Genomic DNA, 15272 nt, shown 5'->3' with positions numbered 1-15272 from the left:
GCAAACAGATGAGAACCTTCACTCTCAACTTGGAGAAGGGAGAAAGAGGAAAAAAATCCTGAACAGAGATGGTTTTCAAAATTGTGTTGCTTTACACAACATGGCGGTCCTGCGATTGTCACTTTCAGTGTGTGACTACAAACTCAAAAAGGCAAGGAGAGAAGTGTGAAAGCAGGTATAGCAGGGGCAGAGATGTGAAGGGAGAACACTACGAAGTTCTATTCCAGCAAAAGCATCACACACGGCCACTGGACTGACGCCACGTGATTAACATCAAACCGCATTAATGTCAGAGAGGAATATTTAGTTAAAGACCTGCCTGGCTAGATCTCAGGCTGAAAATCACCAATTTCCTTTTTTTTTTTTTTAATCCTTTCTAATTTCCTCTAATGCTTTAGTCAAGCCTAGGACCGTGAGCCTTTAGGGAACAAATCGAGGACCATCTGTTCAGTCAGGAATTTGCCAGGCCAAAGTAAAAGATCAATCTGGATTTTACTGTAACTTAGCATTTAGATGACCCCAAATACTTCCACTTCTTTCAGCCAAAAATAACTTTGCATTTCTGTGGACCATCATTCCAAAGGAGAGATGTCAGAGATACTCCTAAAACAGATCATGTCTAGGCTATTGCTGGCGAAAAGAATGAAAAGACCAGGCATATTAATTTATAATGCTATATCACAAGTTATAGCCATCTTGTTTAGAAAGAAAAAACATTTAAGAATGCTTTTTTCCCCCAAAGATTTTATTTCTTTAATATAAGACATATAGGTAAAAACTTGCATATTCTGAAAAAGATAGAAAATGGTAATAAAATGGACATTTTTCTTATTAAGAAATATGTTCATAAATATGCTTTATCAAATGTTAAAATGGTTACTTTGCAAAATAATAATAAATAGAGCAGAGCTGTGACATTCAAGGGTCAACCCAAAGCACTGGAAGTCTTCATGTTTTGTGTTATATAAAAATTCAGTTCTTTTGATTATATTTAAAAATTTGGCATCTTGCACTCCAGGTTATCAATCATTCTGATTTAAAAAATATTTTTATGATGACTCTATGCTTTTAAAAATAATGAAACATAAAGGTGCTTTGCCTAAGTAGAATCTGATTAAAAGAATTTCTCCCTAAATAAAAAATTACAAGACAGAGAAGATATAATTTTGAACCCACAAAAGGTATATCAGTTCCCAATTCTGCAAATTTCTGGATCCCCAACTGTAGACTCTAAACAAAAGTTGTTTTCTAAGCTTTAGTTTCCAGCGAGGTCCATCATTTCTTTTCACAGCTTGATGGAGCAATGACACTCATGATGAGCCCAGTTCTACAATCCTCACTCCATGAATATAACATACAAAGAAAGAAGTTCTCTCTCCTTTGAATAAAACTTTTCACAGCTTTCCTACATTTGCTTATGACCCATTGACCTCAAATTCACCTATCAGAACATTGTTCAAAACTGGTAATAATGAAATGTTTTTGTTCTAGGCATTCTTTTGCAGGTTTCAATTCTTTACCATCCAAAGGAGAGTGGAAACACATTGTGAACACGAAACATGGCCTCTGATGAGTCTTGGGTGTTCAAGTAGCAAGGTCAGGCTTTCCCTTGTAAATAAATATTGACACTTTACAAAGATCTTTCATTTCCCATGCATTATGGTGTCCTTGAGGCTGACATGTCAATTTCCAAAAGCTGCACTAGGGGAAGCCACATCTAACAATATGTAAGGATCCAATCTAATATAGATCACTGGTCCCAATGACCTTCAATGATGTCCATCGGGAGGACATCTCAGTGACTGTGTGCCTAGAGCACTGACAGGTCATGGCAGGATTTGGATTTGAGCTTGAAGGCCATATTCTTGTTGTTTTTGGCAACAATCTTGCCCCAGAAGCGCCTGGCTTTCCTGGGAATGCTCTCCCTCCTTTTCTGGTAAGCCAGCCGTCGCTCATTCTTCTCTTTGCTGTCTCTCCGGAGGCGGACCTGTCGCACGATGCCCTCAAACAGCTCCTTCACATTGTGTTGGACAGCTGCAGAGGTCTCAATGAACTTGCAGTCGAACACGACAGCACACGCTCTCCCTTCTGGCAAGGAAAGGAAGGGAGATGAAAGTCAGAGGCTCTGCAGAGTATGGTCCTACATGGCTCACAGATGATGCCTGATTTTAAATTTTCCTCAAGGTAACTCTAAGTCATTCACACAGTGGATGTAGGAGGCCATGTGACACATGTCCTCCCTGGGCATAAATAGAAGCAGTCTCCCAGGAAGAAATATGCTTTAGATCTGGTGCATCATAATATATGAAGGTCCAATTTCAAAGAAAGTATTAATTATAATAAAAATTACAGGGCCTCCCTTGGTGGCACTGCGGTTGAGCGCTGGGTTGAGAAGCTGCCCGCAGCCTCTGCAGCGCCAGTTCGATCCCCGGCCACCGGTGAGGGTCCCACAAAAAAAAAATAAAATAAAATAAAATAAAAATTATAGCCTTAACCTATTGCACTTACTATGTGCTGGGAACTAGGTTAAATGCTTTATAAACATTTTTTTTAATGTTCACAACAATATTGAAAAAGCACATGTCCTTTTCAGACAGATGAAGAAACTGAGGGGAGTGGGGTTCTTCTGAAAGTTTGAGGAGGTTCATGAAGACGGTAGCAGGTGTGTTTTCAGGTGTGTTTCATGTTCAAACTCATTTTTAACTTTGTCTCCTGACCTGGTCTCCTAAATTGAAAATAAAAATTCTACTATTTGGTTTCCTCTCTTTCAAAAAAAAGTTTTTAATATAGTCATAGCAAACTATACAAACCAGTTTCTCTAGAACAGTCTCAGTATCAAGTGTTTTATTATGTTCTACATCCTTGTGTCCAAGTTATGGTTTGGAAAAAAGATTACTGTACGTATTTATTTGCTAGGAATAAGACATTCCCAAATTAACTGTGTACATTTCATTTTTATCAGGTTCCTTTCTCTTGATCTGGGTCTGCAGTACAGTATTTTATTTTTTGCCATACATTATGGGGACCAAATATAGGCACCAAATCTATATTAGAAAAATAAAATCTCAAGGGCCCGACAAGCACTTGAGCGCCCACTCAGCAAACAGAAATCATCCCTGAACTAAGTATGAAAAAGCATACATGGATCAGACTGATGCCTTGAATGAAATTTAGGAAGCAAAGAGTAGGAGGTAAGAGGGTATCTCTAGGGTCTAAAGGAACCAGAAGCAGCCAAGTAGAATTTTTATTCTCAATGAAATTCTCAGAGTTCCCCGAAACCAGAGCATGAAGATGCTACCTTCACTAAACTCCTGAGATCTCTCTGAAGAAGAGAGAGAACAAGGTTGGGTGGGGACTACCAGTAAATCCCTAGTCACAATCGTCAAGAGAAACCCTTGGGAATAAAGAGATTAAATCCTGCAGGTAGGCCAGATGGACAAGAGAGCAACAACCAGAACAGAGATGATCAACTGAGAAGACAGGAGTCTTAGAGCAGACATAAAACTCCAAGTAATATTTTAATGAGTCTGATTCTACCTTCATGAAAGAGAAAGGAAAGAGTACCTGTCTGAAGGAACATAGAGGTTCTGTGGTAATGGCACCACTTCTTTTACCTGATACAGATACTTCCCGGCATCGCACCAGGTCACTTTTGTTGCCGACCAAAATTATAGGAATGTCCTCTGTCTGTCGGGCTCTGCGGAGCTGGATTCGCAGCTCAGATGCCTTCTCGAAGCTGGCACGGTCTGTGATAGAGTAGACAATCAAGTAGGCATCCCCGACTTGCATACAGTGGTCTCGGAGCCATTCATTCTCCCCCTAATGAAATGAGAAGATCTTCCATGAATTCAGGTTGGTCTGGCAAATGAGCACCCAATTTGCAAAAAAAAAAAAAAAAAAAAACAATATGCAAATCCAAAAGTACCCAAGACAATATGAGAACAGAAGAAAACTTAATCCAACTCACAAAAATGCATCGCTCTTTCCTGCCAATAAAATGTCAGGTGGCTATAAAGACCTACATGGCCAAAATATCTTTCCAATTCCTCCAACACTCTGAGTTGATAAATTGTACAACTACTTTACCAAATGTCATTTCCAATTTCTATTGATATTACAATTCTGAGTTCCAAAAACTTCTTTTGTGTACCCTAGTGATGAAATTATGAATCCTTTCATAAGGATTTTCAATAAACAAAATGTCTAGCATATATAACCAGGAGCCCAAAATCTTTGAAAAGCAAATGTTGAAGTCTAGTATTGAGAGTGTCAACTTCATATAATATGATTTGATATAATTTAAAATTATCACCCACAATCAAGATGTAGTATATATACACTATGGAATACCACTCACCAAACAAAAAAAGATAAACTCTTGTCATTCATAGCAACATGGATGGGCTGGAAGGGATTATGCTAAGTGAAGTAAGTCAGAAAGAAAAAGAAAAATATCAAATAGTTTCTACTTAAGGTGAAATATAGGGAAACCAAACAAAAGGTCAGGAGAAAAGACAAAACTTACAGGAAAACTATAGATCTGAGGCATACAGCAGGGGAGAGAGAGAGAAGGGTCAAAATAGGGGAGGAAAGAGCACAAGGCACTATGGTGACATTTCATGGGTGTCATGGTAGTGGGAAAATTATGGGGACTACACCTGCAGTGAGAAATCAAATACTGTACAAAAATAAAGATGTAAGAAAATTTAAATAAGTCTAAAAAATATTTTTAAATAAGGGCCTCCCCTGGCGGTGCAGCGGTTGAGCTGTTCAATCCCCGGCCGCCGGCGAGGGTCCCACATGGTGCCACAGACCTCGCCTGCCGCGCCCGCTGCTCCCCTCAGAAGTGTATTTCGTCGGTCTGCCTGTTCTGTTGTCCGCTCTGGCTCTAGTGGATTCTCTCACCCCCCCCCCATGCTTCTGACTGTGCCCAGTACTTGTATAAATAAATAAATAAATCTTCAAAATAATTTTTTTAAATAAAATTATCACCCATACTTGTTGGCGCTTCGCCTAATACAAACGTGCATTTTTGTATTTTTCTTATCTGTTATTCAGAGCTCATTTGTGAATGACCTATTCTTTAGAATCCTCTCATACTTCAGAAGTAAATGCTTTTAATCAGGAAAATGAGCCCACCTTATCAGGAACACCAAAAAGGGCAGGGTCATGCTCGCCCCGAACAGCCCACCGGAAGGCAAGCCCTAAAGGACTGATAAAGAACTACAAGCCCTGCATACCTTATTTTCCCACATGTCCAGGAGTATAATTGTGGCACTTTCCCCATCAACAATCAGCGTCCGCTCATAAGTATCTTCTAGGAAAAAAAAGAACATTGGAGTAAGGCAAATAAACCGTATTCTAAGGTCACATTGAAAATTATTTAAGAAAATAAACTTACTAAATATGCAATTAATTATGTAAACATTCAGCTAAACATTCAAAGGTAAATTACCGTTTAAATCACCACCCACACATTCTGTGTATATATACCCCCAGCACCTACTGAGCAGAATGCCTGCATCTTCTGAAAGTGTGTCACTGAGTCCCATGAAGTGAAAGGCAACCATTTTCCTCATCCCTGGACTCTTATCTAGGAAAACCCTTCATGAGATAAACTCACACTGGGATTTTTGATTCAGACTCAATGGATAATGATGAGAAAACACTCATTCCCAGTGGAACTCCAAGCCAGTTCACAAGCCTCACAAGGCGATTCCCTCAGGGGTTACTACACACCCCCCAGCAACATCACGAACTTTGAGTGCAGTGACTTTTCTCCTCTTTTATGACATGTGAAAAAAAAATCTTGAAACTACCCCTGTTTGGGCTAGTTTTCATCCTTAAAAAAAAAAAACAGTTTTCTAGGAATACATGGGCTTGTTTTTCCATTTTGAGCACAACAGAAGCACAGCCAACTCTGCTTGGTCATGGAAACTTTCCTCCCAGCATTTGAGCCCAGATGAGTGTAGGGGAAGGGTAAATACAGTAGAATGGGCCAAAGCAGCTCCAGCCTAAAAAAATTAGTGCATGGTAGGGAGGGGAAAAGTGTGCAGAGAAATGGGGCTTAACTTGGATTTTTGCAAGATTTCCATTTTCACTATGGGGTATATGTTTTGTATATGTAAATTACAAAATAGCATATGTTGTGAATTTCATCATTTAAAAATTATTTCATCATAATTTTTATCATTTTCCTTATTCCTTTTGCCTGGAATCTCTTTGGGGTATTTCTGTTTTATAACAATGAAGCGTTTATAAAAAGCAATGTTCCAGGTTTAGTGTTCCTCATTTAAGAATTGGAATCAGGGGATTGCAATTGTATGGGGAATATAAAAATAAAATTTATTTTAAAAAAATAAAAAAAAAGAATTGGAATCAGGAGAAGGACAGGAAGGAAAACATGGACAAATGAAAAGTTAACTACAGATGGTTCTTTCTGTCAGTTCTGCCACCTCACCTCCTTTGGTGTCATTCTTTAATCAATGGTAATTGTTACCCACTGGGGGCCTGTTGTGCACATCATGTTTGCATGCCCAATATGAAGCATGAATGGGATCCCAGTGGGTGCACTTTGACTTACTGGAGAGTACAGTTTCATACTGTTGTAGAGCAACCCCGATACAAAACGGGGTGCCTGACTGTGGGTCCTCACCCGCGCGCTTAAAAGGACTTATCAATGCTCTACTGCAGGCACACGTGAAAGGTTAATAAAAGGTTTATTTACAAGGGAAGGGGAAATGAGGAAATGTACAGCTCTGGGAGAAAAGTGGGAGACAAAGTTTTAAATGAGTCCTACCCAATCCGCCGATCAGGAATCCCAAAATGGCACTCTCAGAGTTCGCCGCCAGCCAGGAGCGGTGAAGCCAGGAGGCGAGCGATCACGAGCCAGAGAGAGCCCAAGGCCTACGTGTTTGGTTTTTATATACAACCTGGCTGCCCAACTCCACCCTCAGGTCCCAGCCACCCTCCCCTTGGTGGTGATGGGATTTGTCTTTCCCAATGTCCTGATGGCTTTAGTCTGGAGTGGGGGTGGGGTCCACAAAGCCTGTATGAGATTATCTCAGGACATCCTTTCCCCCTAACAATACTACTTCAACAGGGACCCTAATACAAGATGGTAATCATCAGAGCCAGATAAAGGAGGGCTGACAGCCCCTTATCATTGTGAGTTTTTACTCTTTTCTCTCTACACTCAGAAAACTCAATAAAGCACTGTCTCTGCTCTCAATGCACCATTCACACAAAAGCAGGTACGTGGGACTTGCTTGAATCACCAGTAGTTCAAATGGAAACATACTGTATCCTAATAGCAGAGGGAAAAAGTAAACTTAAACTTACTCTTGGTTTAAGGGCTACCAGAACAAGGCTAGAGAAAGTAAACTGAGGATTACAGCTGCAAAGTAGTCAAAATGCCTTGCTATGCATGAAGCTCCTAACAGGATCATTCTGTCTAGACTTACCTCTGCCTGAAAATTGTGTTGGAAACCCAGGAGGCTAAGACAATACTTTTCTACCCTGCTTTGTGCAAAAGCCCCACACCTGGCTTTGTATGGCCTCTGGCTACACACCCCAAAGATTCTGCAAATACACAAAGCATTCTTCAAGGCAGCCTTCTGCATTCTAGGAGAGAGGCTGCCAGTAAACAAAACCTTCAGGTTTCTCTTCCTGGGCTGCTAATCTTTTAGCCCTTTCAAGTGCTAATCAAAGGAGGAAAGGGGAAGTAGTACAATAGATAAGACTCTAGATAGACAGTCCTTTGTAATTTGCCCTAGATTAAGGTACATCAGAAAGGCTTGTAAACAGGGCTTGTGAAGGCAGGTCAGGAAGTCCTCATTTCATAAGTGCTCTAGAGAAAGGCTGGGGTACATATGCATACTCTCTACAGTAAGAAAGACCACCCTGATGGGGTGGGGTGGGGTTTCTATTCACTATGATTGGGAGCTTGTGGTCTGTAGCCATTTTCTGTGGACTAGTGCACCTAATTTCTTTCTTCTTTTGACCCCTCTCCCTACTGTGCATGGAGGAGGTCCCTTCTCCCCAAAATTGACTCAAGAAGATGTGGTACATATACACCATGGAATATTACTCAGCAATCAAAAAAGATAAACACATGCAATTTGCAGCAACATGGATGGCACTGGAAGGGATCATGCTCAGTGAAATAAGCCATAAAGGAAAAGAAAAACACCGGATGGTCTCACTCATAGCAGGAATCTAGAAAACTTAAATAAGGGACCAGGAAAATGAATAACTATAAGAAAGTGAAAATCAAAATCAACAAACAACTATGAACCAGAGACACTCTATGGGGGATGGGGGCTGGGGAGGGGAGGGATTGGGGTCAAAATAAGGGGGTTGCAATTGTATGGGGAATATAAAAATAAAATTTATTTAAAAAAATAAAGAAAGAAAAGAAAAGGCAGCGAAGGGCCTCCCCGGTGGTGCAGTGGTTGAGCGCTGGGTTGCGAAGCTGCCCGCAGCCTCTGCAGCCTCTGCAACACTGGTTTGATCCCCAGCCCCTCACCGGGCGAGGGTCCCACATGGTGTGCAGACCTCTCCTGCCGCCTGCTGCTCCCCTCAGCAGTGTACTTTGTCATTCTGCCTGCTCTGCTCCCCGCTCTGGCTCTGGTGAATTCTCTCACCCTCCCGCGCTTCTGACTGTATCCAGTGCTTGTATGAATAAATAAATAAATAAATCTTTAAAAAAAAAAAAAAAAGGCACAGAAATCCTCTCACAAGTTGCCCCTCTAAGGCTCCCTCCCATGAATAAAAACTCTACTGATTTCAGTTTTCATAGGCAAACAGATTCCCCGAAGATTAAAAGAAACACCTCCTCTAAACATTCCCTCCCATAGTGTTCACGTCTGCTCTAGTGTCTCACTGGGTCCCAGCCAAGCAGGACCAGGTGGAAAGACCACAGGCAATAAAAGTGCCAGTTTTGTAAGATCAGCCCAGAAAGGAAGGTTCAGAATTGGCTCTAACTTATGCTATTCTGTGCTTATGACCTACCAGGCATACGTTACATGCTGAATACATATCTTTTTTAATCCTACTACGCTAAGTAGTGTGTTTCCTATTTTACTAATGAGGAAGCTTGAGGAGGTTAAGTACCTATGCACGAGCACAGCAAAGTCCTAACAGCTGGTGTCCAAACCCGCTGCACATTGCAAGCTTGGTTCTTTTCTGTACTACCTGTGTGTGTGCACGGCCCTCACACCTATGTCAGAGTTTACAAGTCCTAGCTGTCTTAAGGCCCCAGCTCAGAGACAGCTCTTCTGGGAACAATTTTCTGTTTTGCACAGCCAGAAGTGACCTGTCCCCTCTGAATTCTGACAGCACTATCCTTGTTCCTCTTTTCAGAACACTTCTGACATCCGATCTTGATCTATAGTTGATCTGACCTCCGCTGCTTACTGTAAGCACCTCTGCATGGTGTGTCCCCACAGGGCCTCACTAAGACCCACAGTATATGTTCAGGAACAGTTCAGAAATTAATGAATGGCATGACCTATGTCCAGAGAGGTATAAGATTATTATAATATAACCATAACATCCATCTCTATTAGCAGTAATGATGAGAATATTATGTAGATTTTTTTCCCTTATGTTTACTGCTGAATTAAACAACAATGGAGGGGTATGCCTTAGGGAATCCTCCTTTTTGGGAAATATAAAGTCAACTAGTGATAGCAAAAGCTGTCTTCAGATCAGGGATATAGTCCTAGGTGGTATAAATTTATAAATTAAATTATTCAAATAGGACACTTTGGATAGTATGGGTTACCTGAGACGCTGAGGAGAGTCTGTCAAAGACTATTTGAGGAGATAAAATATTCCCCCCCTACTAAACAAAGAAGTTTCCTGAATACAGAAGTCTGTCTTCCCAAATTCCAGGAGATTTGGTCTTTCCACGCAATACCCGTGGGGATACCATCCTTCTCTGGATGAGTACCACTCCACGCTGACCGACAAGCATTTTCTAAAGTCCACTCTGTTAACTTTTCAATTCCTCAATCTTAAAAAAGAGCAAAACAAAAAAAGACAACTTTCAGTTGCTCTCTTTCTTATGTCAATCCCCAAAGCACTTTAGTATTACTTCTTAAGGTGTTCATTAATTTCACCCTGTTCTGAATTACAGCCACTGACACAGCTTCCTCCTAAGAGGGCAGGCTGCACCACCTTATCCATCACTGGCACAGTGCCAGGCATGTGGCTGACAGCCCAAAGTGCCACAGGACTTGACAGCATTTGGACTAAACCCAGGGGCTGCAGGGTACTTTAAAAGAACACAGGATTTGAGTTCAACCACAAATAAGTTTGAATCCCTCACCACATCAGGCACTAGCGTTTACGCCCTGGTAAGTCACTTGACTTCACGAACATCTACTTAGTCAACTATAAAACAGGGACATGAACAGCAAATTTGGTATGACTTTTGTAAATATTATCAGTTTATATGTGTCTGGCACAGTAGGTTCCCCATCGATGACAGAATGAGAAAAACACCAAACAAAGATAATAAAATCCCAAATTCTCATCCAGTTGCTCCACTGAGTGATTCTAGATAAGCCACTTGGTCTCCCTGAGTTCACTCATAAGACCACAGAAATTGTAAGGACTGAAATAATAGCAAATCTCAGGTACCCAATAAAGTGCCTTTCCCATTATAAATGTTTATTCTACAAGTTAGTTCTTTCTTTCCTTTTTCCTAGAGCAACATCACCCACCAGCCTTTAGAAAGAGAAAAATCAATGATACAATTCTTGTTCAATTTCCCCCTTGACTCTTGTTTAGCTATTGTCCCCGAGATTCCGGAAGTGCGGAATCAATGTTACATCAATGAGTCATCACTTAGAGCCCAGTTTCTGAGCTTTCTCTTAAAGCAGAGAATTCCCTGACATTGGAGACAGTAAAGAGGAAAAATGTTCAACAGAAACGGGCCGACGGCAGTGAAGAAGGAAAAGGACCCCTACGCTTCAAGGGGAGGGTGAAGGAGACACCACAAAACTACTTAGGAAATTCTATAATGAGGATGTGGGTCCCAGCAACACATACACAGACCATGCCACTTAGGCAAGAACTGGAAGATTCTTCCTTCATTTCCACAACTGAAAAGGGGACAGACAGCTACTCTGCTTATGTCTGCTAAGATGGAAGCCATGGCTGAAAGACACTCTAAGAACGCCATTAACATCAAAATCCTCCGTTATTGCCCAGAATATACTGTTAGGCTTTCCACCCATTTGAGAAATACATGCATTTTTTAGATTATGCCACTTCAAGTCAGTTTTGGAAATCAGCAAGGCTTAAATATCTTAAATGAGATTTAAAATACAGAGAAAATTGTCTTAAGAAACGAAGACTCTAGACAAACATATGTATCATCGCTGTTACCCTTCAAATTTTTTTTTAATTATGATTTTTATTTGAGACACAAATTTTAAACTATTTTATACTCTCAAAAGATTAATATTGACAGAAACAAGGTGATGAATGAGTCTACATTAGCAGTTTATCAAATTGGTTTGGTTTTTGATATAACCATGGAAGAAGGCAATGTCTTCATGTAGCTCTGAAAGGTCCAGGTCAGAGCTGGCAAAAGCCAGAGGTGGGGTCCTGACCCCTTGGTTCTGCCTCTTGAATCTACTAGCATTTATGCCCCGAGAAAGTCACTTTATTTTCTAAACATCTAATTAGTCACCTATAAAACAGGGTCATTAACACCAAATTTAGTGTTACAAATTGCTTGCCAGGCCCTTCAGAGCTAGAATCAAAGAAATTCCCATTCTGGTCCAGGTTCTATCTCTAAACATTTTCATTTTCCTGTCCCAAAAGCCTGTGTCAGGGCTTTTCTCGGGACTCTTTACTCCCGCCAATGCGAAGAATGCATAACGGCAATCCCCAGCTCAGCGGATAAATGACCCACCCACTCACTCTTACTGCCAGGACCAATGTGATGGACAGAAGCCCACTGGGGCTGGACCACCTACCTCCCAGCACCTCGCAGTCGCTGTCCATACTGTCATGCACTCCCGCAAAGATGTTGGCCAGAGTGGACTTGCCCACCCCCTGCTCCCCTATGAGAACCACCCGGTAGTAGGTGTTCCCCGACTCAGAGGAGATGACTGAGTCTGTGGAGTCAGAGGACCAGCTCCGGCGGCAGTGGTCTTGAGCGGCTGCAGAGTGATGGTTGTGGTGGCTGTAATGGTGCGGCTCTCTCTGGACCATCAGGTGCCTGCCATCGGCGGGGATGCTCCAGCGTTGCTGCTGCGGCTGCATGCCCACACTGCCCTGGCGCATGGTGACATTATTCAGAGTCATGGTTGGGGTTGGGTCCTGGAGAGCAAAGTGGTCAAGATGTTAGCATTCCTTAGCATGAGCAAGACTCAGGGGGTACAAACGCAAGGTCAGTCATCATGGGGTGACACCCCAGTAATCCTAATATAGGGAAACACTCCCCATGCTTTCTGTGGGACGCACACGCACATTTAGTAACTCCGTCCTCAGGCAGACTGTCATTTGCAAAGAGCTAAAAGTACCGTTAACATCACCCACTGCCCACGGGCTTCCTCCATCCTCAAAAAAGCCTTGGGATCTCCACTGAGAGCTGGCACAGAGACAGCCAGGACGAACCAACTGCCTCCACGGGTGAAAAGCAACAAGTTAATGGAGCTAAGGACCAGCCAGCCAGGTTAGCTGCTGGTGTCTAAATCCGGTTCTTAATTGCACCAGCATCCAGCTGGCTTTTGTGCCTCAGTGGGGAACACGTGGCAATGACATCACTCCTGCTGGCTGGACCGGCCAAGCACATATTGGAACTTCCATGTTTAGTAAAGTTGCTTTGATGTTCTCCAGCTGCCTGAATAGGCCATATGGAGGGGTCGGGGGATTTCTGTCTGAGGTCTAGCCTCAGCTCTGCCCTCCTGCCCACCAGCATCATTTTCAAAACATCCCTGTCCCAGGCCTCTTCCTCCAGGCAGGAAAATGACCTGCTCACATTCAGACCTATCATATTTGCTGAGAAAATGCTGCATTCTTATTAAACCATTGTCCACTGTGAGTTCCTGGATCCAACTGTTTTTCACCTTGCTGTTGCAAACGGAAGGCTAAAGATTCTCCTAACATAGTATTCAACAACAAGGAAAGTTGTAACTCTCCCTTCCCAAAACTCCCTCCCCTTGCAGGGACTTCGAGGCGCCTAGAGATAAAACAGAAGCGTTATCATTTCAATCAGCAGCTCCTTCGTGCGAGTGAGAAATGCACAGCCACTCCCCAACCCACACTCACCCCCACACTCCACACCCCAACACCTCGGCCACGAACCAGGATGACCGGCCGATTTTTTAATCACACAGCAGCGCCTCCCCTGACCGATGTGCATTCAAACAACAAAAGCGTGCGGTATCATCGAGGGCTGTTCTCTAACCACAGTCTGTGCAAGGTGCTGCTCCTACAGAATTGACCGAAGGAGGCTGCCGATGACAAAAGCATCCTTCGCACCTTAAACTCAGCCCCGGACTAGAAAACCACAGCGCAGACTGCGCGTTCCAAAGGCTCTGAACTTAAAAGTTGCGCGCGCTGGGAACGTCCACTCCCTCCCCAATCTCTCCTCCGAAGTCGGGAGGGCTGCTCCGGAGCCGCCCCGCTTACTTGGCCGGGCCGGGTGTGCGTCCGTGGGTCGCTGTGTCTGTGGGTCCGCGCGTCTGCGCCCTGCGCTGCCGGGGCCGCGGAGCGCGCGCGGTGCCAGCGCTGCCGCCGTCCGTGCCCGCCGCCCGCAGCCGCCGCGGCCGGGCTTATAGCGGGCCGGGCTGCCCGCGCCGGGGCTTTTCCGTGACGTCAGCGCCCCCGCTGGGAGGGGGCGGCTCTGCAGCAAACTCTGAGTTGCAGCCACTTTGCTAAAGCAGTTTACTCGCAAATCACGTGGCTCCGCTCTCCCCGTTTGAAAAATAACGCCAGCTCCATCCCTGGCTCCTTTATTTTGCTTTATTTTATTTTTACCAGGTGGAAAAATACACTAAATGCCACTTAATTTCACTTTCCAGCAAAAACACTTGTGAGCTGTCGGGATAAAGGATGGAGGAAGAGGCAGGTCTGAGTTGTGAGTCCAACTTTGCCAAAAACAGGAATCAGCTGGGCCCGCAGAGAGTTTTTTGGGCTCTAGGATGGGGCTGCAGCCGCCCCGAGTGGCCAGGGCGAGTGTTAGGCCGCAGCTTCTGCAAGGAAAACAGCCTCTGCCTGCCTCCTGCCACCTCTCTGGAAGGGGAAGAGAGGAGAGCCCCAGGAGGCTTTGTCTGCCTTCTCTGTCCCCAGAGAGAAGGAGCCAGAGAGGTGAGGAAAGGGACCTAGACCTTGAAAAGGGCAGTTTTGAAAAGTAACTTAATTAGCCATGCGGAGCAGACTGCTCGATGTTGTGGCCCTTCTGCTCCGGGCCAGGATGCCCAGGCTCCTCAATCAGGGAATTTAATCAGCATCCCAATCAGCAGCATCTCTGTCCCAGGATCCCTGGCATAGCTGGGCCTGGGCATGGAGCCAGTGCCTCCCAGCCACGGGTCGGAGCCCTGAACCATGCTCTGGGACTTATGTCCCCGGAGAGACTCTTGTGAATAAAGGGCACAGAGTATTAATAATAATTACTACTGCTGCTGCTATTTGCCAAGTACCTCAGAGTTGCTACTTGGTAGGTACAGTGGGGCCTCTACGGTACCTCAATCCTTTTAGTCAGGTATACTGATACCCCCCCCCCATTCTACCCAAGGTCACCAGCTCAAATAAGGGGAGAGTCAGGATTCAAAACCTGGTTTTCCTGACTCTACTGCAACGCCAACTGATGGGTTTCAGTGACCTCTCTCTGGGGACATGGGCATGTCCCAGACACTGTGTTTGGAGATGACACTGGCCTTTCCAACACATCCATCCACTTTCCCAGCCAGTTTCGGCTCTGCGTTGGCTGGTAGCACCAGGAAACAGCCAAAGGCACCCGCGTCTATTTGAGTAGCTGGTGTGGGCTGTGATTAGAGTCCGTTCTCAGTGATCCTGCCCACAGTTATCTGTTTTGAGGATTATCCCAGTGACCAGCTGCTGAGACCTGATAGGCTCCAAGCTGGCAGCCACAGAGTAATGAAAACTCAGAGCTCCTTTAGTCCCAGGCACTCAGGCTCAGACTTCCTACTTATTTTTTACGTAAGGAAGCTGAGACCCAGAGGGCTGACAACTATTCGGTAAATCAGAGCTAGACTAGATCCTGGATAGCATGATTTCCTGATTGGGGT

The 15272-nt window shown here is 43.8% G+C and overlaps 1 protein-coding gene across 2 annotated transcripts; it reads right to left on the bottom strand.

The window, feature by feature from the left end:
• Positions 1 to 737: 737 nt before the first annotated feature.
• GEM (GTP binding protein overexpressed in skeletal muscle) lies at positions 738 to 13717 on the bottom strand. 2 transcript variants are annotated; one of them, XM_037504156.1, is made up of 5 exons: positions 13654 to 13717; positions 11994 to 12339; positions 5241 to 5317; positions 3615 to 3819; positions 738 to 2088 (listed from the first exon to the last, which is right to left on the bottom strand). In XM_037504156.1, the coding sequence occupies exons 2-5, from the start codon at positions 12322 to 12324 to the stop codon at positions 1811 to 1813; spliced, it is 891 nt and encodes a 296-aa protein (XP_037360053.1). In that variant the 5' UTR covers positions 12325 to 12339; positions 13654 to 13717; the 3' UTR covers positions 738 to 1810. The 2 variants fall into 2 exon arrangements, with proteins under 2 accessions (XP_037360053.1, XP_054548083.1); XM_054692108.1 differs by having other exon boundaries at positions 5241 to 5314.
• Positions 13718 to 15272: the final 1555 nt, after the last annotated feature.

Source organism: Talpa occidentalis, unplaced genomic scaffold, assembly GCF_014898055.3.
Source record: "Talpa occidentalis isolate TD23 unplaced genomic scaffold, MPIMG_talOcc4v2.1, whole genome shotgun sequence".
Taxonomy (NCBI): Eukaryota; Metazoa; Chordata; class Mammalia; order Eulipotyphla; family Talpidae; genus Talpa; species Talpa occidentalis.
The sequence above is the reverse complement of the archived record's forward strand: the minus strand, read 5'-3'. Positions and strand labels throughout refer to the sequence as shown.